Source organism: Gouania willdenowi, chromosome 21, assembly GCF_900634775.1.
Source record: "Gouania willdenowi chromosome 21, fGouWil2.1, whole genome shotgun sequence".
NCBI classification, from domain to species: domain Eukaryota; kingdom Metazoa; phylum Chordata; class Actinopteri; order Blenniiformes; family Gobiesocidae; genus Gouania; species Gouania willdenowi.
The window spans coordinates 19,169,468-19,194,284 of record NC_041064.1 but is presented as its reverse complement, the minus strand read 5'-3'; the positions used below and the strand labels follow the sequence as shown (position 1 = coordinate 19,194,284).

The following is a 24,817-nucleotide window of genomic DNA, read 5'->3' as shown; positions in this document are numbered from 1 at the left end:
TCATCTGCTTTACGTGATGGTTCACACTTGCATGCTCAAATGAATAAATACGCACACACATTTACGTTATCTCGGATTTTCAGATAATCTCTACAAAGTTAGGTTTAGACTAGTCTGTGTGTGTTTTATAGAGGTTAAAATGAGCTGCACAGAAGCAGAATAACAGAACAGAGCAAAGTGAGAAGGGAGTTGGAGTTCACTTCATATATGACCCATGTGCTCATTTCCTGTATAGCTTCAGATTGGCAGCAGACCAAAAGTAACAGGTGACCCTTTTTTTCCCCTTCTCCCAGTTTGTGTTATCTCTGTTGTCTTGAACGTGGCTATGTGTGTCTCTTCTTCTTCCTCTTCTTCTTTGTGGGTGCAAGTTGTTTTTTATTTGAATGTTCTTCTTCTCACTTGTGTATAACACACAGACAGGAAGTGGTGTGTGAGTATGGTGGAGACTGTCTGACAGCTCCTGTTCTAATGTAATCTTTAACCTCCCCCCGCACACAGCGCACTGTGAACCCTCTGTCACACAAATATCACCATTATTGTTTTTAGTCTCACTTCTTATTCTTGCAACTTTGCTGCGAGTTTGTGATCGTCAGTGGCTGAAAGTTGTACTTTTTGTACTAAAATAATGGGTTAATCCCATATTATTTATAACCTTTTTCTTGTTTTGTTTTGTTTTGTTATTAAAGCTTCTGCAATCTAACTTCTGATTGATTTAAGCAATGGATAAATATGAATATTTTCCTTTTGACCTCATCTTGTTCATCTTTAGTATTTTCAGCTGGGCTGCACTGCCCCCTGTTGGTACAACTGTAGCTCTACATTTATGATGGTATATTTTTACTTTTTTAATGATGTAAAGTTTGGTCATACATGTGTTGCACTCTACCTTTAGATCTACTGTATTTTCTTACTTTGCTGCTATTTTGGTTTTCATGGAAGAACTATTTTTATTGTCATGCAATTTTAAAAGTGAGGGTGTTCTAAGGTTAGAGCAATCGACTAGCTATTTAGTTAATTCAGTTATTTACTAAAACAATCATAAAGCTGTTATTAAGTCAGTGATGGTCAACATGTGGCTCTTAATGTCTTAATTTTAATTATTATTCCCCCAGAAAACCTTAAAAGTGGGAAACTTTTTAACCCCTTTTAATCTTTTTCTTTGGCTATTTTGCAACTTCTTTTGTCCCATTTTTACTCCCCTTTTCCAAAAAATTGACACTTTTGAGTTTTTCAGATTGTAACTTCCTTTTGCCAATAAATATCCCTTTTTCTTTATTTTTGTCAATTTTTGCAAGTTCTTTTTGACACTTTTATCCAAATTTTGTCAATTCTTTAACCAGTTTTTGCCACTTTTCATCCAAATAAGCTTCCTTTTGCCCAATAAATAACACGTTTCCTTTTCCCCCTACATTTGGCCTCTTTTTGTTCCACATTTTTACCTTTTATCATTATTCTTTGCCACATTTTGCTCATTTAAGCTACCTTTTGCCATTACACGCCACCTGATTCCTCTTTTTTGTAATTTTTTTTTTGCCATTTTAGTGACTTTTTACCCTTTTGTTGCCACGTTTTTGCCACTTTTGGACCATTTTTTGCCACCTGTTACGAATATTTTGTCACTTTACTTACACTTCACTCATCACTGTTAACTCTTTGTTTACCTTCTTATAACAGCAGCTTCATCAAGTGGCTGAATGTGATTGGCTTAATCACCATCCAATCAATCAAACTGGACTAATACCTTTTCAAAAATGAATCTGTCTGTAAAAAGTGAGGGGCGATGATTTTTTTGTTTTTAATGAAAGTGTGGTTTTGGCATCCCCCACGGGTGAGACGCGCCTGATTGTCACGATTTCTGGGATAATCATCACCAATGTGGTGTCGATGGTCTGAAGAACGTACCTCAGAAGATGGTATTGTGAATTTTAAAGGATGAAACACGTAGTAACACTAAAATGTTCAACTACAATAAACTATAGAACACTGTGTAAAGTCATGGTGACACCAGTAGTTTTAAGAGATCATGTCAAAAAGCTGTAGAATGCATCACCTTCTGACCACGCCTTTATGTTCTCCTAATGTCTGTGTTGCAGCTCCATGTCTCCGTTCAGTATTGACAGCATACGACGCCCTCGGAGGTCAGAATCACCAGATTCCAAAAAGAGGCGAATCCACAGATGTGACTTTGAGGGCTGCAATAAGGTCTACACCAAAAGCTCACATTTAAAAGCACACCGAAGGACGCACACAGGTCAGTCCATCTGCACTGCATGCTGTGTGTTTAGAAGATAAATATATATAGCGGCATGACTACGTAAACGTCACACTAAGTGTTTCCTGTTTATAGGCTCAGACAGAGAACAGAATCTTTGAGCATAAAATATTAAATATTCAATGCATTGTGAAAATAATCAGAAGATGAATTGATATGTAATCGTGAGAGAGAAGAATGAAGAATGAAGTTCATCAAAAACTGTATTAATGCCTCTGAGAAATGAAACTAAAGCCTGACCGATTTGTGATTATCAGGGCTGATACCCACATTGTGGTTTTTAAGAAGCTGATATCAGATGTATCGTTGATAGCCGATAAATTGCTCGATACTGGTCAATATATGAAATAAGAACATTTATATACAAAGGACATGTACTGTAAATGAACACAAATTCTTACAATATCTGAAATATAATTCAAGACCAAAAAGCAAAACACTACTAAATTAAAATAAGGAACTTTAATTAGTCACACTGTCAACATATCATCGGGCAAGGTTTTCATGCATATTGTGATGGTAGTAAATATAGAACTACTTATACATGACTATAATATAACTAAAAATGGGCAGAACATACATTTTAATAGATTTAGAGTAATTTTACGGATTTTTTCAAAACAGCAGTCGTGGCCAGAGAGCACATGATATTTTGACACTTTGACGAACAGAATAAATTAGAGAAGTAATTTAGTAAGTAAAGTGAGCGCATATATACTAAATTACTACATATTTGGTATCTTTTTATGCATTTAAGCCTTTTTTTTTAACTTAAAGAAATGTAGTTGGACAGAATATTTAGGTGTCACATCATTGCTAGATTCAAAAGTGACAGCTTATAATGCAGAAAGCTCAGCACAGAGCGATAGAATATTAAAAAAAAAAGCAAAAAATAAATTACAAAAGAAATAAATAAAATTATTTAAATATATAGAACGTCTTCAATTTCAAGGAATGAAAACGAATGTACCAATCCAACTGTTTTTATTGTTATTATTTCTCATTTTTCTAACATAAGTTTCTAAAACTGTATTATGGACCTGCCAAAATAAATTTAAAATGCAGCTTGAAATGTTCAGCACCCACTGTAACTTAAAGAATGGGAGAGTAAAGTTGCTCAAATTAAGCGCTGTTATTATTTATTATGCGCTACATGATATATTATACAAAACTTGATACATGTGCTTTAATATGGGAGATAGACTTTAACATGGAGGGATAAACTTGCTGGCAGTTGTATATCACTATGTTAAACAACAGGTAGGAGAGAACAGAATAATCAATATGGATTAAAAGCCGTGGCCGTTGAATGCCGATTTTTGTCGCGGGATAGGCGAGCGAGTAGATTTTCACAACATCGCTTAATCCAACGCTTTATATCCAGACAAGAACGCACTGAGCACAGGGTTTAGTTTGTTTTATTTTGTAAACCTTTGAATTTTATATCACAATTTTTTATCATTTCCTAGTCACTGTGTTTTTGGCACTTAAAATCATGGAATATCATGGAATTTAATTTTTTCGAATGAATTTGGGAAAACTTAAAGGAATACTTTTGATCACTAGAGGGGGCAAACTGCGTGTAAGTGTCTTTCATCACCCTAACCCTTCGTTACCCTAGCCCCTAACCTTAAAGGTATTGTGGACGATGCACACGCCTACGTGTGCGGGAGAGCGTGCACGAGCCCCGTTTTCCTCGTGCACAGCTCTGTTTACAAGTTGGTGTGGACATCGGTCATACAAGCTTACCTTACAAAAGAAGATTTGCACTTTTTCCACTATGTCAGACTCGCCACCTGTAAGTGAAAATCCCTTTTCAAAGGACCCGATGCGCACCGGGCATGAGCACGAGCACGTACAATGGCCTTTCGTAAACATGATTGACAATTAGGAGGACCAATAGTCTTGATGATCCACCCGGAAGCTAAACATCGTCTACAATACCTTTAACCTTAACCCTAACCCTACATAACCTCACTAGATCCCTCCACCTAACCCCAAAAATGATACTTAATGACCACTTAATTTTAGCCTTCATGGCCCCTTATTCATCCTAATGACAGATAATACAGCATGATGTCAGCCTTATATACAAAACTTCAAGTAAAGTGTTACTGAAAAATGTGTATAGATCTTTATCTTATGTCCAAACAAAGTGCAACTACATGCAGACTAGAGTCTCAAAGCTATGACTGAACCTGCATCCTGTGTTTCCCTCTGCAGGGGAAAAGCCATACAAATGCACCTGGGACGGTTGCACCTGGAAGTTCGCCCGCTCCGACGAGCTGACGAGGCATTACAGAAAACACACGGGAGTGAAGCCTTTCAAGTGCGCGGACTGTGACCGCAGCTTCTCCAGGTCCGACCACTTGGCCCTGCATCGACGGAGACACATGCTGGTGTGAAAAAAACAAAACAAAACAAAAAAAAGGCGGGAGATTGAGAGCGGATGGGGGGGACACACTCACACGCATACACACAGGCAGCAAGGGGAGCGGGATCTCCCTGTGAATGTTTGTCAGCTGGCCTGGACGCACGCACGCACACACACACACACACACACACACACAAACATACACACCCACACACACACACACACACAGAGGATGGAGAGGAAGAGGAAGGACAAGATGAAGGAGCACAAAACAGGGTCACTTCTGGATCCACTGTGGGCTGGAAGGAGGAGACGGCACGGCAGGATCTTTTATCGTCATTGCTTGGAGTAAATAGTATACTGTCTTTTACAGCAACCGTTCGTAAATATTTCACCTTTGATTATTTTAGATGAACCCACACTTTATTTGAAGGAGAAAAGAAATGCAAATCCAACCTTTTTTTTCTTTTAGTATTTTTCTTTTTACCGTTGTTCTCAAGGCTGCTTTTTCCAGCGTTCATAATGTGAAAGACCTCATTGAAGGAAAGGATTTTCTGTAGAAAGAAGCTGCGCCTCCGGATTGGATCATGTGAAGGAATTTTTTTTTTGGGGGGGGGGAGGGTTTCTCCCTGTGAGTGTGATTGTTGGCCAGCAGAGGGCATCACTTAACCACAGTTTGTTTCCTTTTTCTGGATTTGAATGTTGGATCAGAGGGCTGGACGTTTATCTTTCTATTTTGCCAGCAAGTGATAAAAAAAAAGCCACACACCAGAGCCTGGACATCAATAACTACATCCCACCAGCAAGCAAAGGCATCGTTTTGGATCCACTGTCACCAATGACTACTCTAAATTCTGTATTTATGTTTAAAAAAACAAAACAAAACAAAAAAAACACCTCTTCTTAAAAAGATTTTGGTGGGGGTTTTTTTTCTCTCGCTGTGATTAGCAATCAGTAAAGTGCAATCTTAAAAGATGAACACAACTTTCAGTTTGAAAATGTTTTGTGTTATTGAATCTTCTCCTGAACACGCTTTTTTCGATGCTTATTTGCTTTTTTTTTTTTTTTTGCTCATGCCTTTATTAATCAAACCCCTCATGTACAGAGAACTTTGAAAACAATCAGAGGAGATTATTTTGGAGTGTGTGGAAAAACAAAATCGAGGCACCTTACAGACTCAAGCTTTCATTCTGTTACAATATCTGTTTTTTAAGCGTTCAGCTTTGGATTGTTTTTTTTTTCTTTTTTCTTAGCATAAGGACTTTGTAAAACACTTGACCTTAAACTGATGGCGATCACATGGAATAATATAATATAACTAAAGCGCAATACATTCTGCACAGAGTGTAGAAGAGGAAAGTCAGATTCCTCTCTGATGTCAATGTAGAAGGAGAATTTTCTTATTTCTTGGTCCATCTTCTCTTCCTGTTCCACACCCTTATTTCTCTTTCTTTCTTTTTTACTCAGCTGTCTTTGGCCGTGATTTACTCCATCCCATTTTAATTTGTTCGCCGCTCCCAGAATGTCACCTCGGACAGCCATAAGGTCAAATTTGCATTTACTTTGAAACCTCTTTGGCAAGAAGATTAGAAAACGCGAGGACTTGCACACGAGCTGGAACGAAACAATTGATACTAAAAAATAAATGCCACCATCCTGTCCCTAGGAAAAGTACATTTATAATAGCGAATATTCAGCAAAATTCAAATTAGGGATATACTTTATAGTCTCGATAAAATGCTGCAGGTTGTTCCCGCGACGTTTTACCGCCAGCTAAAAGCTTTAGCATCAGGCTGAAACCAAATCATTTGGTATAGCAGTGCTGCTAAATGCATTTATTGGAGTTCAGCCAGTTAAAAAAAAAAAAAAAAAACGTAAACCTTTTTGAGTGTGGTTCCTTAAAAATCTGCACACTCGGACACACATTCTAAATGGTACACACAGACAAATCCAGGAAAGTCATACCCCCCCTCTCCGCCCCCTCCTTTTGATTAAAAGTATTTATGTATATTCTTTGTGCACATATTATACCCAGTTGTGTTATTATTATTTTTTTTTTGGTAAAAGCATATCAGCACCTTGTTTGTTTAATAGTATGATCTTCAAATAATTTAATTTCAGATGTCAATTTATAAATAATCATCCTCGTATTTTATCAACCTTATGATGTATTAAAGCATTTTATGATTGAGAGGCACTTGGTCATTGCATTTAACTTTTCTGTAAAAAAAAAAAAAAAAGATCTTTTGAAATGTTATGTAATATATGTGATGGTGAAGATGAAACTTATTACAGTCTGTAAATACATCTGACAAATAGGGCTTTTGATTAGTAGACACAGGAAATGGATTTATACATGAAAAAAGTCTTTTTCAGAGACTGTAATTTATCTAATTTGATATACATTGAAATGGGGCTTATTGTGTTTCATAGTGTATTTTATCACATGTGAATTTCAGCTATTTGTGCTTGAAGAGAATTTTAAGATCAATTTAATTTGTATTCCTTAATATGCTCCTTCTTACTTTACCTAATTTTTATTCTTTTTTTTTTTTGGAAATACTCCTTGTGAATATTTCTACACTTTTAAAGGTACTCAACTGTTAAACAAACACACATCAACAATAAGAGGAATATAAGCCTTTGGGTCAAGGGATTTTTTTTTTTTTTTTTTTTTTTTAATTTTGTGGGGGAAAGTTTGAGTTTTATCTTTATGGAAATGTCTTGTTTAAAAGAAGAAGAAAAAAAAAAAACATTTCCACCAGGGTTCAATAATAAATAAAACCCAACAATAAACTAATTTCATGCCTAAAGATACTCTACTTTATTAAAAAAAAAAAAAAAAAAAAAAAGTAAAGGTCATGTGTACAATTTTCTTGGTAAACAAAAATATGAATTTATTTAAAAAAAATTTTTGTGTGTTTTTCAGGGTTTTCTTTCAAAATAATTAAAAAAACAACATTACAACACCTTTTTTTCTTGTCTACTTCAATTCCCCCAAAAAGTTGACGTAAAATATTTTCATCAAAATGAAAGCAGAATACAAAACTTGACATAACCTAAAAAAAAAAAAAGTTGTATTATTTCACATGCTTTTTTAACATTCATTTTATTTTGCACAGCCCTAGTCCTCAAACTATTTCCTGTGTTGCTATCTCACAGCATCCACACAAAGCACATCTACAACACATGTACTCCTGTATCCAGTATATGATGTTGCATGCCTTAATACACCAGTTTTGGAAGAATTCAATTAGACTTGAAGAGAGAAAATGACACGTATTGTATTTTCAGGTGCTGTATTTCCCCCCCTTCAGCGTCTATTTCTTCATTTTAAAGCATAATTTTGTTACGGTAACCAGGGTCAAAGTTATGCAATAATAAAGAAAATAATGAATAGTGCCTCGTGTATCACAAATTTTTAATAGCAGCTGCTTTGTGCAGAGTTTGGATTTCAACGTGTGTGGTTCAGTTCAATAAATTTCCAATAATAAACCAACATTTTCAAAACAAAACAAAAAAAAAAAAAGGATGCAAAAGCACAGTCGACGTTATGCAAGTCGGACTTTTAGTTTCAAACATTTTGTACTGAGATTTATGCTTTTGTGTTAAATAAATGCAGCATCCTCCCATAACACTTTAACAGGCTGTTGACAGTGCACGTCATTACTTTGCTTGCAATAAGTCACCTCCTCTAAGGGATTAAAATTGATTTACTATGGCCGCTTGTTTCAGCTTGGACACATGCTTTCAACAGTGAAGGGATCCCACTGTAAACATACAAATACCAGTGAATGGGATTTCCCAGCGCCACCTTTAATGAATCTTACACTTTTTTTCTCAGTTTGGTATATATTTTACTTTGTGTAAAATTTTGGTTTTGGATTTCCTGGTTTTGAAATTTTAAGTAGTGGAACCAATGCCTATGTTTCAAGTTTGCTGATATGACGTACAGTAATCGTTGTTCCTGTATTTATGTAAAGTGAGTGTAGTGTAGTGTAAATATATTCAGATGTTTTCATTCTTACTGTTTAAAAAAAAAAAAATAAGAAGAATATCAGCAGTTTTTTGGTTTTTTTTTTTTCAAAAGGGTAATTCTGCTCACAGAAATCCAAATCTGTATGACATTTTAAATTCTGGTATTTTTAAAGACTTAACAATTTTCTTTTTCTTTTCTGTTACACTTTTTTTTTTTTTCTTTTCTTCGAGAGTTGTTAAAGTATCATGTCAGTGTTTTTTGCCTTTTTCTCTGTATTTTTCATATGGATGGAGCTGTGAAATTTAAAATAAGTTCAAACATATACATGTATATTAATATGAATGGAGGCATGAAGGTTAATAAAGTTAAGTTTTGTATGTAACAATGAGATTGTTGATGTTTGTGACTTGGATTTATGGGATGTGGGTTCGATTCCGCAATGATTTATTGTTGACTGTTGGCAAAAACTATTTATTATAATAACAAATCTGTCATTAAACAATAATTCCTCTCAAATCAGATTAAACCATTTCCCCAATTAGCATCATGAAGATTGGTCAATTATGAATCAAGATATACTGAGTGATGTGGTGGAGAAGGTCGTCCAATAACCGAAGGGTTGAGGGTTCGAATCCAGCTCGAGTCATTGTTGTTGTGTTCTTGTGCAAGGCACTTTACCCACATTGCCTTGTATAAATGGGTATGAATTGTGCATGAATGTTGGTGGTGGTGGCGCAGCCACGCTTCTGTCAGTATGCCCCAGGGCAGCCGTGGCTACAATGTAGCTTACCACCACAGATATGACTGATGTGAGTGAATAATGGTTTCTGTAACACACTTTGAGTCTCCTTGAAAAAAGCGCTATATAAATCCAAGCCATTATTATTATTATATGAATTTCTGACATTTTTGCCAAAATTAGTTAAAAGTAGTTTTGACGTAATCCTGCTAACAGACAAACTAAATAAATAAACGTAGTAAAAATATTACCACCTTGGCAGAGTAATAATTTGTTATTTTATGTTAAAATGAATATGGTATTTTACTGTACGCAGTAGCGTCAAGGCTATTTAATATCACTAGTAACAGTAGGTAGTAGGGATGTCCTGATACAACTTTTTCACTTCCGATATGATACCGATATTGCAGCCTTGAATATTGGCTGATACCGATATTGATCCAATACGATATCATTACGAATCATACATATTTTTATTACTTATTTTGTAGCGTGGAAAGTTAGAAAAAAACAGAGAACAATAGTCAGCAACAGTAGGTATGAGAAATTTTTGACCCATTTATTATCAACCAATTGGTTACATACATTTTAACCTTCTATTTACAGCATTCTACAATTTAACAAATATGATATATATCGGAGATTTTAGATACAGTCCGATAAAATCTGATAATCATTTTCTGGCTGATATCGGACCGATATCCGATATCAATATTGGATCAGGACACCCCTAGTAGGTAATGTTAAATAGGTATAATTTCTCCAAAAGCAGTTTTTCATATTTAAAGATGGAGAAATAAAAAGGAAATGGTCATATTATCTTTTTTTTAGTTTAATTTTCTTTTTTCCCCTGTGCACTCTTAACTTAAGTACAAACAGTATTCTACTTGTGTTTCCCTTCGATATTTCAGCGTTTTAATAATGGGCTAATGGTCCTAAGGCCTGCTGGTCTAACACACCAACAGCGTTTGCAATTTCTGAGGATATGTTACAAAGAAAATACCCTCACTGGTCATGGATAAAAGGATTCTAAAAGTTTCAGATTACAATCAATCCCATGCAGCATAAAGCTGAGTATCATTAGCTGACAGGTGATTTACAGCATTTACAAGGCAAGTCCCAACATCTCCTGTAGGTTTGAACAGGTTTTACGCCTTCCCGCTTGATTCAGCTTTCCCCTGCTGGGATTCATGTTGAGGACACGTTCCAAGACTGATCTAAATTTCTGCTTAGTTTTCTTAAAAGTGCACAGGGATTAGGTTAAAGGTGTGCTGTACTGAGGAAGGAAAAACAAATACATTCCTCCTTTTCCTAGAAAGCCTTCTCAGATTTCTCTATTTACTAGAAGTAATTGTACTGTATAGAACTCTGGACTTAGCGGTTGTGAGATATATTTTGACACCAGTCTCCTTGTCCCTCTGAGAGGTTTTCTACCTGGTATAGCAGGTTGTAACATGTATGTCATTACATATTATCTCAAACTGGTTATATAAACTTTACAATAAGTTCACTTTACTAGATATACCAGATCTGGCACTGCTCTTTGTGGTTTTGTGCTCATTATGTTTGTGCAACGTGTGGAGCAATCATCGTGCACCAAAAGCTTTGGGGAAGGTTGTCATCACTTCCCCGATTCTATGCCAAGATAAATAAAGTCAGTTTCTGTATGTCACTAGCAAAGTCTACTATTGTTTTGAACTGTGGGAGTGAACGGAACTATTATTGTACTAAAAAATATCAGCTCTGGACGCTAAAAAAACAAGATTTTATCCCTCAATCCAGGTTGTATGAGACCTTTACCCAAGGGGTGCATGGCCAGAGAATACTCCAAAAGGGCAACCACTTATTATTACATTTTTGAGCTCTATTAATATGTATTTGCAAAGTAAAAAAGTGATTTTAAGGTTATATAAGGGTGTTTTCTCTGGTAATCCCGTGCTTTGCTTCAGGCTAACATCAACCTTTTCACATGTGTGTTCCTGAATCACACCACGGGTATGCTACGCAAGGAACAAGAAAGACGAATACTAATCAGAAGTGTTCCTTTTACTGTACATCCAACTACAACCAATGAAGACTTTGCAAATATGATAATATGCAATACCACGATTGATTTTCAACACCTGAAGACATTTTCTTTTCACATTTTTAGAAAACAAAAAAAAGAGTTTTTGTCATATGGAGCTTTATTTACGTGTATCATTAAAGTGAATAAGTGTGAAAATAAAGGACACACACACGCGCACCCACATTTTCCTCATTAAATATCCCTGAAAAAAAATGTTGCAGCATTGAAAATTTCTCCTTAAATTTGGGGAATATATGTTTAAGTTAATATGTTTGCACTGTTCTAACAGTAGACTGAGCCGAGCTGATACATACAGTTACAAGAGTGTAGAAAAACCAAGATACTTTATTCTTCTTTTGGACATTTTTGTTTACACAAACAAATAAACGTATATAAATGAATCTTATTATTATGGCACCCACAATAAGTTGTTTCAAGCAGTCAATACAAAATATAAACATTGTTTTATTAAGAAAAGCTAATGATCAGCTATCACTTATCACTTATTAAAAGAATAAGAAGTTTGACTGTCAGTGAAATATTGTGGTGAATTTTTCTTTTTTTTCTTTCTATCTTTCTTTAAAAAAAAAAAAAAGGACATATTTTATTTATCGGAATTGAAAAAAAAAAAAAAAACTTAAAGGCACTTTTTAAAGATGCACACCTGTAGACAAATAACTGACAATGAATTACTGCCCCCGCCCCCAAAACAAAAAAACAAAAAACAAAAACAAACTGTCTTTAAAGTCTTTATTTGCACCTCAAACTAAGAAACCATCATTTATCCTTATTTAGCTGCCATAAGCAAGTATATTTTACATTCTGCAGATTGATGTTGGAAAAGATTCCTAATCTATGCAGGCGAGCAGTGGGCGGAGCTTGGAAGTAATGCAGCACACCTGAAGAGCTCAGTGCTCACTCCTTCCTTGCCCTGTGGATACTGGCCTTGTGGCGACATAACTCTGGGTAGGTTGTTAAACTAAACTACCTGTGAATTGTAAACCATGTGGTCACACATTTCTCATAACCGGGTTTGTGACTGTATTAAATGGCAAAGCTTTGGGTTGCTATACTTAAAATAAGGGGAGTAATTAAATAAAACCCTGCAACATTAATTCAAGTCTTTAACCTCTCAGAAGCACACCCCGGCTAAAGTATTGAGGTAAAATATTGTATGTATATGTAACAATTCATATTAATACAATTAATTTTAACCCTAGCAGTGTTTATTGCTGCACAAATTCATGTGCTTTAACACAAGTAATCAATATAGATCAAGGGTGTGTCATTAATTTTAGTTCAGGGGCCGAATCAGAAACACTGTATTACTGTGCCTTATTTTTAACACTTGAACATGTAAACAACTGTAGGAAAAATACATTTTTCTTAAGTTGTAATGCATGGCAGTGATAGAAATTTGGAAATGAGCTATGTGTAAATTCACCAAATTTGTTGTAAATTTAAAAGAGAATTATGAGGTAAAATTCAATACGATAAAGTTTCATATGTTTGGGCATCACAGTTTTGCTTTTAAGCAGATTCCTGTTGATGTTTAAGTAGATATTCACATTGATTAATGTCAACACAAGCACAGTTGTGCATTCTTGATGATTCCCTTTATAAAAATGATATTTCAAATCGAGTCGAATGTTGCCCCTGAGATAAAATGAGTTTGACATTTCAGAAATAATGTTTTTAATGTAATTTTCTATTGGAGTAACATCATCCCACGGGCTGAACTGGATTCTCTGGCGGGCCGGATTTGGCCAACAGGAATTGAGTTTGACACCCGTGTTATAAATGTTCTCAATAGTTAAATGGATTTCCACTAGCTAATAGCAGACTTTAATGTTTAAACCCCAAACTAAAAACATTGCAATGTTGTAATGAAAGATTGATCTTAACTCCAAGAGTATTTGATGTTGCTGAAAAGTTGTAGAAAATATGCACTGGTATCTTCGCACATACTCATAATAATATAGATATTATTGATGATAATCAACAGTGAAGTGTACTTTTTAAAATAAAACATCTGTGTTCCAGCAATACCATCAAACTCTCCAGTGTAACAACACATACATTCATGTGTGTGCTACTATTGTTTACACATTTACAGGAAAAGAATGATTTCTTGACCTAACTTTAGTGTCTTTTCAAGTGCAGGGCCAGGTGATCCGAGCGGGAGAAGCAGCGGTTACACACCCCACACTGAAAAGGTTTGATCCCAGTGTGTTTCCTGAAATGCCGAGTCAGCTTCATCGGAACGAGCGAGAGCTCCACTCGCATCCCTCCCAGAGAGCACTGGTACGGCTTCTCACCTTCAGCACAGAGAGATTATGAGATGAAGCCATGGCAGAAAGATGGTGTCTTTAAATGATAGGTGCTCTATTTAACTGACATGAATGAAATCAGCCCTGAATTATTTCTTCATATCAGAGGATTTTTATGAGTGATATAAAGAAGATTTGATGATGAAAACTGATGCGGCACATCGACTGTAAGCCATAACTCAGTACATTGGTGTCCTCCCTTTATAAGAGCGGCAGGATTTATGTCTTTTTGACAGCAGTGCAATGTGAGCCAGCACACAGAGGCATCTGCATGCCAAGAATATTTCTTTTTTTGCATGACATCAACGTATCTATTACTTACTGCAACACCCCACCCCCCCACCCCACCAAAAGGCAGTGGCTATCCTTACGGTTGCCGTATAAATATACCGACATTCTATCCGTACGCAGCGCCCCTCAATTGGCCAGTTTAGGTCACATGATAGGTCAGTCGTTGGCCGGTTTAGGTCATGTGATAGATCAGTCATTGGTCAGTTTAGGTCACATGACTAGACTAAACCTAACCCTAAAAATTGTTGCAATATAGGGTTATAACGGGGCGACCGTGGCTCAGGTGGTTGTGGGTCGTCTTCTGATCGAGAGGTTGGGGGTTCGATCCCAGTACCTGTTCAGTGTCTCGCCCAAGGACAAGACACTGAACCCTAAGTTGCTCCCAGTGGTCGACTAGCGCCTTGCATGCAGTCCTGTCCCACTGGCTGTGTGAATGTGAGAGTGATTGGGTGAATGAGCTGATATGTATTAAAGCGCTTTGAGACTGCTTCAGTGTGGGGATAAAGCGCTATATAAAATCAAGTCCATTTACCATTTTACCATTTATAACCTAAACCTCACCTAGCCCTAATACGCTACGTACTTGTGGTTCGGTAAACGTACCAATAGCACTGTGGGTTGTCCGTACGGCAACCGTACAAATAGACACTTTAAAAAAAAAAAAAAAAAATGTGCAGCGTAGAGATCTTTTACCTGTGTGGGTACGACGATGGGCCTTTAAATGAGAGGACTTTGTGTACACTTTGTAGCACCCTGAAAGAAGAACATACAGTATATTACAGATTATGACTTGAAACCAGAGATGTAAAGACTACTGATATATCCTACTCAAGTAGAAGTACTGTTACTTGATTGAAATTGTACTCAAGTACAAGTAAGTCATACATAAAATATTTTAGTAACAAGTAGCTCAATTAATTATTGCTCAAGATAAAAGTTAATAGTTCCTTTACCTTCCACGTTTATTTTTGGTTATAAATTGCCACAGTTATTTATTTTCACAAAGGCATCCCTGGAGCAGCAGGACACGCCCAGTATATACTATAAAATCTCCAAAGATCAATCTATGTTATGATAATGCTGCGATTGTACTAAATATACGATAAATCCAATAAAATGGCCTTTGAGCTTGGTACCCTGACTTGAGAATTTGGGTAGGGTCCAGGCAGTCCGAGTCTATCAGAATGACTTCTTAGTTAAAATGGCGTTGCCACACCGTGAGAGGTAAACAGTCAGTTTCTTTGTCTGTGTGTCTAATTTGGCATTTACTAAAGTGTAGAATAACTTCGTAGTGGCATTTTCATTCCCACTGTTAATTTGAACACTACTCTGCATAGGTAGCGATGCCCATAAAGTTCAATGCATTCTTTCTACAATATATGGTTCAATGACGCAGGATTCCCCTTACTGGTGCGTTCAAGTCATTTTACAGTACATGACGTTTCACTCTTCTTACCCTCTAGTAGCTAACATATTTACCCAGCAGGTATTTTTGCTTCTTGAAAAATATCAAAACAAAGATCAGCCAACTGTGGCCCGTGATGTTTTCCCGAACTGAATGAAAACGCCTTTACCTCGGAGGTTGAAATTGACAACCCAGACCTTTCCGGGTTCCAAGCGCAATCGAACGCAATATAACTACCGACTCAATACTCACTATACTTCTCTATTCACAATTCTCTCGCCAACCTACTCACCACAAATTGCAGAGTCAACAGGTGCTAGTTTTTATTGGAGGCGCGAGGCCAACAGTGCTGGTTTGTGATGTAAGAAGCCACCAACCACCATTCTCAGCCAGTAGCATATTAAATTGTAATAACAAGGTTTCAACCCAAAAAGGGCATTCACTCTAACATTTGTACGACAAAATGCCAAATTGTAATACTTTGACTAAAATGTCAAGAGTTTGTCAAGAATCAATCATCAACACTCTTCATACCAAATTCATTTGTTTTCAGCAGAAGAAAAGTCATTTTAGTTACTCTTACATTCTGCCAAGTGGAAAAATCTTACCTGCAACATCACAGTGATGAATCCTCCGTCTTTCTAAATCAGGATTATTTCTGCGATTGTATTTAACTGGAGATGAATGATCCAACACTGGGGACAGTGGGCCACCAGTAGGTGTCAGGCTTGGTCGTGCTGATCCAGCTCCTGGACTTTGGATAAATCCAGAAGTGGACGTGTGGTCTTGGGTTTTGATTGAGGGTATGCTGGAGGCCTGTCTGTGATCATTGGAATGACAAGCCTGAAAAGTTAATTTAGACGCAATGCTGGCTTCGTAGGAGGGAGGCGGGGAGAGGTTGTTAAGGAGCTCTTTGGCTCGATCAGGACTCGGAGGATCTGAGTTTGGCGGAGAAGGAGGTAAATAAGTGGGTCTTAGCTGATGGCTTAAGTGACGAGGAAAACATTTAAGCTGCATGCCGTTTGTAGGCTTTGAGGAATTCTCCATTGGACATGCGTTGACATTCCCAATTGGACGAACTAATGGAGCCCCTGGGATGGAGTTCACTTGTGTTCCATGAAAGAGTTGCTCTAAGTCAGTGTTCAAAAGCTGAAACAGGGGAACGTCCTGCAAATCGGACACCTCCTGTTTGATAACAATGTTCCCAGCAGCTGTGTCCGCGGAACTAAAGAACCTAGAGTGTTCTGGGATAGCTGGTGCTTCTCTGGTTTCCTGGCAGTGGGATAAGGGTTCTCTTTTGATCTGCCTCACAGTTTTGCAGAAGCCGGGGTGCAAGTACGTGACACTGTAAGGACTGAAGTCCTCACAGAGAGGCCGGGGCTCTCCGGTCAAAGGACTCTCTCTGCACGCCATTTTGGAGTTCACTTGTGAGTTCAGACACAAGTAGGTGTTCATCTGTGGTTTAACCTGGGAAGCACAAACAGAGGGTTGGGTTCAATCCAAAGGTTGGCGGTTCAATTCCGTGCTATCCCTGTCCATGTTGAGTAAGACACTGAATCACAAGTTGCTTTTAAGAATGCTTTGAGACTACAGATGCGATAAAGCACTATATTAGTAAAGTCCATTTCGTATTTAGTAGAGATTTCTGTTAATTCTAATATACTGTATATTTAGACCTACATCAGTGTGCCCAATGTCCAAATATAAATGGATATATTTCATTGGTCTCAAGGAGTGAATTTGTTTGATTAGATTGTAAAACTGTTCTCCACATAAAACGGCCATCTAAGGTTCTCAACTCGTGGGTCTGTTACAGTATTGTAAATTCACATGATCTCAAGTGTGAGCCGCATATTTTTGGTGGAAAAACAAGTTATTTCAACATTTATGTGAGCTAGTTTGCTCTTTCACATATACATTATATATTCAGTATGTAAGGCACCAACAATAGCCAAGCAATAAGAGACAGTTATCAGTCCCTACAAACATGATCTTGTGACCATTTTTTTATTTAATTTGGGGATATTTTATAGAAAATTGAGGAATGCAAGATTTTGGGAAAATTTTGTTATTTCAACATTTGGAGTTTAAAATGACTGCCATCATGTCATATATAGAAAATAATAGGAAAACTGCAATTATTGTGGAATTTAATTAAATTTATGTATTTGAAGGGGTTGAGATATCTCCAACCGAGTTAGTTATTTACACTAATACACAATGGTTCATGTTTTCTCTGTCATTTTTATTTCCTCCTGTGGGCAGAATCGGATCGATGCTCTAAATGGCCAGATCTGGCCCCCAGGCCTTGAGTTTGACAAGTACTCTATCGTAATCCAAAGCAGCAGAAAAACAAAGATTCCACCAATGCAAATACATTTTAACAAGGCAAAAAAAAAAGATCAACCATTCCTAACTACGGGGTGCTGAATGTAAAAACTCGGCCACTGTTTCATAACTGACATATTTGGAACATTTAGCTCACTTTCCTCACATTTTGCAAATTTTACTTTCATTTGAGACAAATGCATGTAAAACAGCATGTTCTGTCATTGTTAAAAATGTGTAAACATGAAAAAAAATCTATCTAAATGTTAAATCGGTCGCCACCCCACCACTGACTGAGGCTTAGTCAGTGGTGGGGTGTGTGAAGCGTGGGTTTTAGATTCAGATTTAACATTTACATTTAAGATTAGTTTTTCATGAGTACACTTTTTTTTTTTTTTTTTAACAATAATACAGAACATGCTGTTTTACATGAATTTCTGTTTCAAATAAAAGAAAAAAATTGCTAAATGTGAGGAAAGTCGGCTAAATGTTCAAAATATGTTGGTATGAAAAAGTGATGAGTATTTACATTCGGCACCCCATACCTAACTGGGGTGAATAGTTGGAAATGTGGGGTGCACACAATGCACATGAGGCCTACACATACACACACACACACACCACCAACCACATCAAAGACACCCCCCCCAACCCCCTCCTCCCCCCTTCACAAGCAGAAGCAGCGCCCCTCCTGACAGAGTTCCAGTATCTAGCTGTTTGGAAAGACATGGCTGAATTTAGATCATCCAGTTGTTCATCTCTGCCTGATGTAAACACAAGTTTGTGAACGCCTTACATCCCATGCTTGTAAGTCACCTTCAAGTCAGCGAATGTCAGCATCAGGGCAGGCAAAACACAGAATGGAGTTACATGGGACATATCATTATGTTGGACATCATTTAATAATGTGATACTGTGATCATACAAAAGCATTCTCGTACCAAATGGAAATCCTGGACAGAGGAAGCCCCCTGCATGGTACTACCGGTATCTCGGTGATCTTCCCCCCTCAGTCCGCTGGTTGTCGGTGCGGCTCTGTGGAAGAACTGCGCGTCCTGGCTCGGATCCCCCCAAACATCGGTCCTGACGGCAGCGGCCATAGAAGAAGAGACACTGTCGGACTATCCGTGACCTTTGACGCATAAATCCAGCATGGAAGAGTGTTTTTCTTCCACACAATGTGCACGGAGCAGATCGGCAGCTGTCAAACGCTCATTCTCCTTATTTTGCGCTGGCTTGTCAAATTACGCAACTGCGTGGTAAGAGCGCGTGTCCACGGGGCGGGGCGGGGCTGAGCACTGGTAGCTGGGCTGAAGAAACAGGGCAACCGGGCGATCCGGATACTGGCAGGGTAATTAAACTGCGGTTTATGTGATGGATTGATGCACCGAGGGAGGAAACCGTGCCAAACACACCGTGCGTGTGTGTGTGCTTCTTTAGACATATTAATTGGCTGTTAAACGCGTTTCAAATAGTCATTTAGTTGAATGACTGCTTTAACTTTCTATTTTCTCTCTGCAGAAGCTAATATTTACTGCAATCTTTCAATAAACGTCATTATAAACACATTTATTAAGACAGTGTAATGAAATGTCCAGTTTATTGTGTTGCACCTTTAAAGCTGCAGTATGTAAAATTATGTTGTCTTCATTTTTGAGCATATTGTAATTCAAAGTGCTCTGAGTGGACAGTGAATCTCGTCTCCTTCTCTTACCCTGTAAATTAGGTTTTGAAATCCAGGAATTGGTTTTAGCCATCGGATAATCTTCTACAGAGTACTCCATGAGCTGTTTTGGGTGTTACTATTGGCTGCTCGACTGAAGTCAAGCGTGTTCACGTACCATCGATAGTAAAAGTATAATGGGCTCATCCCCATCCCACTAAACATCTGACGTCCACGGACCTCCAGATCACGTTCATAACGCGTCGGTCGGTCTGGACCACATCTGCACGTCTATATGACGGCCAAAATAGGTCGGCAATTCACGTCATGACCACGACCTCATCTGGACCTTGATATGACATTCAACGTTTGAAGCAATTTCACATATGAAATTTAAACAGCCTTGCAATTCCACACTCAGTCACAGACACATGCGCGTGTAAAAATCATTGTTCAGTATTATCCATAGTCACTAAGTATATATCCAAGTGTACGTCATTAACATTTATGCTCTGCAATCTTTTTAAGACATAATTAATGTCGAGCTCCCATTGAGCAATACAACTTTGAAAGAGACGTCTTTTTCGGATGTTGTCGAGTCAATTTAACGAACGCACACACAACAAGAACGTCAAAATTGCATATAAACATTACAATACCCCCAAAATTAATGGTATTGTATGCTCTTACAGTGCAAAACAGTTATTAAAATGCATTTTAATGCTGTGTTTTGTCATAGTGTTTCAGAAAAGTAATTTGGTAAACGTTTCAAATAACTGATAATGTACCTTTAAAAAATGATGTGGATAGAAAAGGGATATAAGAATCGAACCCACTATTGGCCATTTTTCTTATCCGTCTTTTTGGGATGTCTAGAATACGTCGTTTTCGGACGTCCAGGCGACATCCAAAAAACACGTTGTAAAAACGTTCATTCTGCACCCGCCAAAGATGTCTTCTCAACTCCAGGCCATCACGTCATTTCAACATTGTTTCAACGTCGGTCTGCTCAGTGGGATTGGCGCTTAGGCACAATGGTTACACGGCAAAGCAAGTGGGGAAAAAGGCAGATACTGCGCAGGGTCTGCCCCGCAGACTGGCTTCAGATGGAGAGTGAGAACATGTTAAATGCTGCTTCTTAACTTTACTTGTGACTAACTTAGATTACATTTTGCAGATAAATAGTATTACTCTTGTCATCTTTCCTGTTCAATTAAAAGATCCGGGAAGAAGGTAGAGAAAAAGCAGTTTTGTAATAAACTGATTGAGTCAAGGTGAGAGGCGTTTCTGGCTATAGGTAGACTATGCAATTTCATAGAGTCCCATCACCTGTCTTTATTCTATGCTTAAAAGTGCATTTAGCAATTTTGTAATACATTTGTTAATACATTTAGCAAATAAAAATAAGATACACTGCTATGATAAGCTCTGACTGTATAGCTTATTGTGTTTCAATGACAAGTTGGACTCCAACATGTGTGAAATCATCCTACTAGTTTTATGGGAATGACTGACAGGTACTCATCCTTCAGCAGATCATGGAACATTTTGGGGATCTCTCCGTGAAGTTCTGCGAACTATCAGGCTCCCAAAAGAGCAACAGCATCTTGCATAACTTACTTACTTAAACCTTTAAGTTCGCTGGAAACGTAGGCCTTTGATGAAACTCCTCCATCCTCTGCGGTCTTGTGCCCTTCCAACCAGTTGTTGCCAGGACAGGCCCCTGCGCCTCATCTCTTGTTCTGTGGTTCTTCTCCAGGTGGCTTTAGGTCTACCTTGCTTCCTCTTGCCTTGTGGGTTCCAGGTTAGATAATGTTTTGTTATTGAGGTGTTTGGTCTCCTGTGTGTGGACTATCCAGTTCTATTTCCGTCTTCTAGTTTGGCTTTCTATTGTTTCTTGTTTAGTGACGTCCCACAGGTTGGCATTTGTGATGGTGTTGGGCCAGTATATACCTAGCAGGCGGTTGAGGAATGTCTGGAGTTTGATTATGTCATTTTTTTTTTTTTTTTTTTTTTTCCCGGTTCTGAGCCGTAGAGTACGGTGGATTTGACATTAGAGTTAAAAATTTGCAGTTTGGTTTTGAGTGAGATGTTTTTTGCATAAACCCCCAGAAAGCTAGAAACGGCTCTGCTGTAATAGTTGGTGTATGCAGGAGAGATAACTAGAATTATTAGGATTCATTATCCAGTAAAGGGTGGTGAGGCAGTCGGTTTATGCGTTTCAGCCATTGCTGCACAAGGCCTGTGACTAAGAAACTTGGGTTTTACTGAACCACCTAAAACCACAACACTTCCTCATGGTTACTGCCTGGCTGGGCTGCTGACGGGTTGTCTGTTTTTGATACAAGTATTAGTTTTGGTTGTTTTTCAATATTTTTTTTTGCTCTCAAAGAGCTTGTTATTAAGAGTTCATTATACAACCTTCACTTTTTCTATCCATTTATTAATCCATCCATCATCCATAACGGCTTTAATTGGGATTGAAAAAAAAATCCATCAGAGGCTAAGAAAACATATACTGTAATCCCAAGAACACACATTATTTCCTACAATTTGGAGACTTGATTAACCTAACATGCAAAGACTTGCATAGGAAATCAGTGTAAGGCCTTTTATCTGATCTATGGCCTATCCAAACTAAAAGAGCCTAGCCTACCTATAGCCTACAGCTGTGTGGATAGATGAACACAAAGTATGCTTACTACATTATTTCTTTTTTCTTCTCTTTGTTTGTATTTTCCTCATTATTTGACCAATGAACGAGTCAAAAAATTCAGTGGATATATATATGTTATACTTGCTGACGATGTTTTGCGTCTTTATGCTTGTGTGTGACATTCATACACTGCAGCACCTTTTAAAGACCCAAGGAATTCAATGAAAGGGGTCAGTGAAAGAATAATTCAAATGATTATATTTTAAAAACATGGGATTATAAAAAATATATATAAACAATAGTTGATGAAAGTTATAATTCATTATTAGAAATGCTGTCAGACTGAGACATGCTTTTTGGTTGGAGATAAGTAAAGCTTTCTGACTGAGACATCTCGTTCAAAAGATGTCGATCTGAAGAAAAAAAAAATTATGGAGAAAATTACAAACATATATAGATTTTAAGAAAATGTGTTATTAAAAAACAAAAACTTAGCAATAGCTTGTAATTGTTGCACCCTTTAATCATTGGTGTGCACGCCATGTAGCAAAGTGATTCAATTAGTTTTGAGCGGGTTGGGCTTGGAAACTTGTGCAACTTGATTTGGACACTGACCTTTAGGAGCCAAACATGGATTGCATTTAAAGAATGACATTTATTTCAAATGTGTGTAAATATGTTTAAACAAATCCAAGGCAATGAAGTTTTTTTTTTTTTTTTTCTTTTTAAAAATATAAATAAGAAAAACCTTTTCTCCTGAGAATTAATCCGGCTTGGATGGTTTTCTAGCGTGGTAGAAATGCCACTGCATAGTGCAGCTGTCCGTTAGGACTGCATATTTGATGCCAACATTCCTGAGCTGGCAACGATGCTTTCACACACACATACACCAGTGAAAGACTCATATCAAAATAGCTCAACATTTACCTAAAATACACAGTAACTCGTGCTGCATGCACAAAGTGGAAGGGGTATATAGGTTTGAGCTCCATCAGTCTGTGCGTTCATTCGTCAGAGTTAAATAGGACAGCTTCTCTCAGAAACCATTTAAGATAGGATAACCAAATTCGGTGTGTGGCTTCAGGATATTAATACTTTGATAGAGTTCGAAAATGAGAAGTGCACAATTATTTTTCCCGGAGTTATTGCTCTTGTTCCGTTTTTCTTTACTCTTGACCTAACACTGTTGCTGTAGTAGTCAGAAGTCGCCATCTTGAAAGCCCATGGCCTACTGATCTTTACTAAGTTCTTGTATTTTCAGCTTGAAAAAACACATGCTTGTGAGTATGTTTAGGTGTACTGTTTGATAACACTCCTAAGACTGTGTTTATGAAAGTTAAGCATAAAATGTTACGGTGTGTTATATAAATCACTGCCGATGGCGGTAATCTTAGCATGAGCATATACATGGGTTTTCCTATAGACATTAGCATGATGCTAGCCAACTTTTTGTATAGTGATATTTTGTATCCCCCGCCACAAAGTGTAGCATTGGGATATAGGTTTGAGCTCCGTGTGTCCGTTCATCCAAGTTAAAGGGGACAGCTTTTCTCAGAAACTATTTAAGATAGGATAACCAAATTCGATGTTTAGCTTCAGGGTTTCAATACCTTGATGGAGTTCGGAAATGAGAAGTGCAAAATTATTTTTTCCGGAGTTATTGTCCTTGTTTCGTTTTTCTTTACTAACACTGTTGCCGTAGTAGTCGGAAGTCGCCATCTTGAAAGCCCATGGCCTACTGGTCTATTTTCAGCTTGAAAAAAACACATGTTCGAAAATGAGAAGTGCAAAATTATGGTGTGTTATATAAATCACTGCCAATCGCGGTAAATGTTAGCATGAGCATATACATGGGTTTTCCTATAGATGTTAGCATGATGCTAGCTGACTTTTTGTATAGTGATATTTTGGTGTTTGACATCAGGGTATCAATACCTTGATGGAATTCGAAAATAAGAAGCGTGCAGTTATTGCCCTTGTTCTGTTTTTTTTTTTTTGGCAGGGGATGTTAATGACCGTTTTCTTGTTATTATAATTATTATTCTTTAAGAATAATAGTTAAAACATTTAGAAAATCTATTTAAATTTTTCTGAAATTTGAGGCGACCCCACATGGGATCCTAACCACAAGATTGAAAAACACTGATTTACTGGCTTCTGAATAGATTTATTTCCAAATTTTTTTAATCATTTCTGGTCATCTCATGCCTGGGGTGGGACCAAGACTCACACTTTATTTGTTAATGTTCCACTCTCCCTCTTTCTCAAGTCCCTCCTGTAGTGCCATTGCGTACCCCTATTTGAGAAACACTGCCTTAAATGAAAGTTGAAGTGATCAATAGGTTGTTGTTGGTTTTTAATGTGAACTTGAATAACTTTTGACAAATGATCTATTTCTATGATTTTTCTGGGCTTGTCAGACAAAAAGCCCATAATCCTCCTGGTTGTTTTCCTGAGATCCCATTGACAGCAGCTTTATTCCTCAGTTTCACAAAATTGAATTGAGTTGTCAGTTGTTACCTGAAGCACAAGTTAGCACTGATGTGCCAGGAACAACATGCTGGGACTGGAAACACAGGTGTGCCACAATGTTGGCACAAACGGAGATGAAGCTAAATGGCATTTCAATACAAAACAAAAATCTTTGTGTAGGAATTCTTTCAGGTGACATACACTGCCACTCCCAACCACTTTTTTTTTTCTCTCCAGGCA

At 37.4% G+C, this 24,817-nt stretch overlaps 2 protein-coding genes across 3 annotated transcripts in view; one reads left to right on the top strand and one right to left on the bottom strand.

Moving 5' to 3' along the window:
* klf12b (Kruppel like factor 12b) overlaps window positions 1–8,175 on the top strand; it is a 53,424-nt gene extending 45,249 nt beyond the window's left edge. Inside the window, exons 5-6 of the mRNA XM_028435414.1 lie at window positions 2,094–2,251; window positions 4,496–8,175. Coding sequence (XP_028291215.1) covers window positions 2,094–2,251; window positions 4,496–4,677 — 340 coding nt within the window. The 3' untranslated portion in view covers window positions 4,678–8,175. The remainder of the gene's footprint in view (window positions 1–2,093; window positions 2,252–4,495) is intronic.
* Window positions 8,176–12,165: 3,990 nt separating this feature from the next.
* On the bottom strand, window positions 12,166–21,333 carry klf5b (Kruppel like factor 5b). Of its 2 annotated transcripts, none has more exons than XM_028435413.1 (4): window positions 21,074–21,333; window positions 16,067–16,925; window positions 14,747–14,806; window positions 12,166–13,750 (listed from the first exon to the last, which is right to left on the bottom strand). In XM_028435413.1, the coding sequence occupies exons 2-4, from the start codon at window positions 16,911–16,913 to the stop codon at window positions 13,575–13,577; spliced, it is 1,083 nt and encodes a 360-aa protein (XP_028291214.1). In that variant the 5' UTR covers window positions 16,914–16,925; window positions 21,074–21,333; the 3' UTR covers window positions 12,166–13,574. The 2 variants fall into 2 exon arrangements, with proteins under 2 accessions (XP_028291214.1, XP_028291213.1); XM_028435412.1 differs by lacking the exon at window positions 21,074–21,333 and adding an exon at window positions 18,728–19,090.
* Window positions 21,334–24,817: the final 3,484 nt, after the last annotated feature.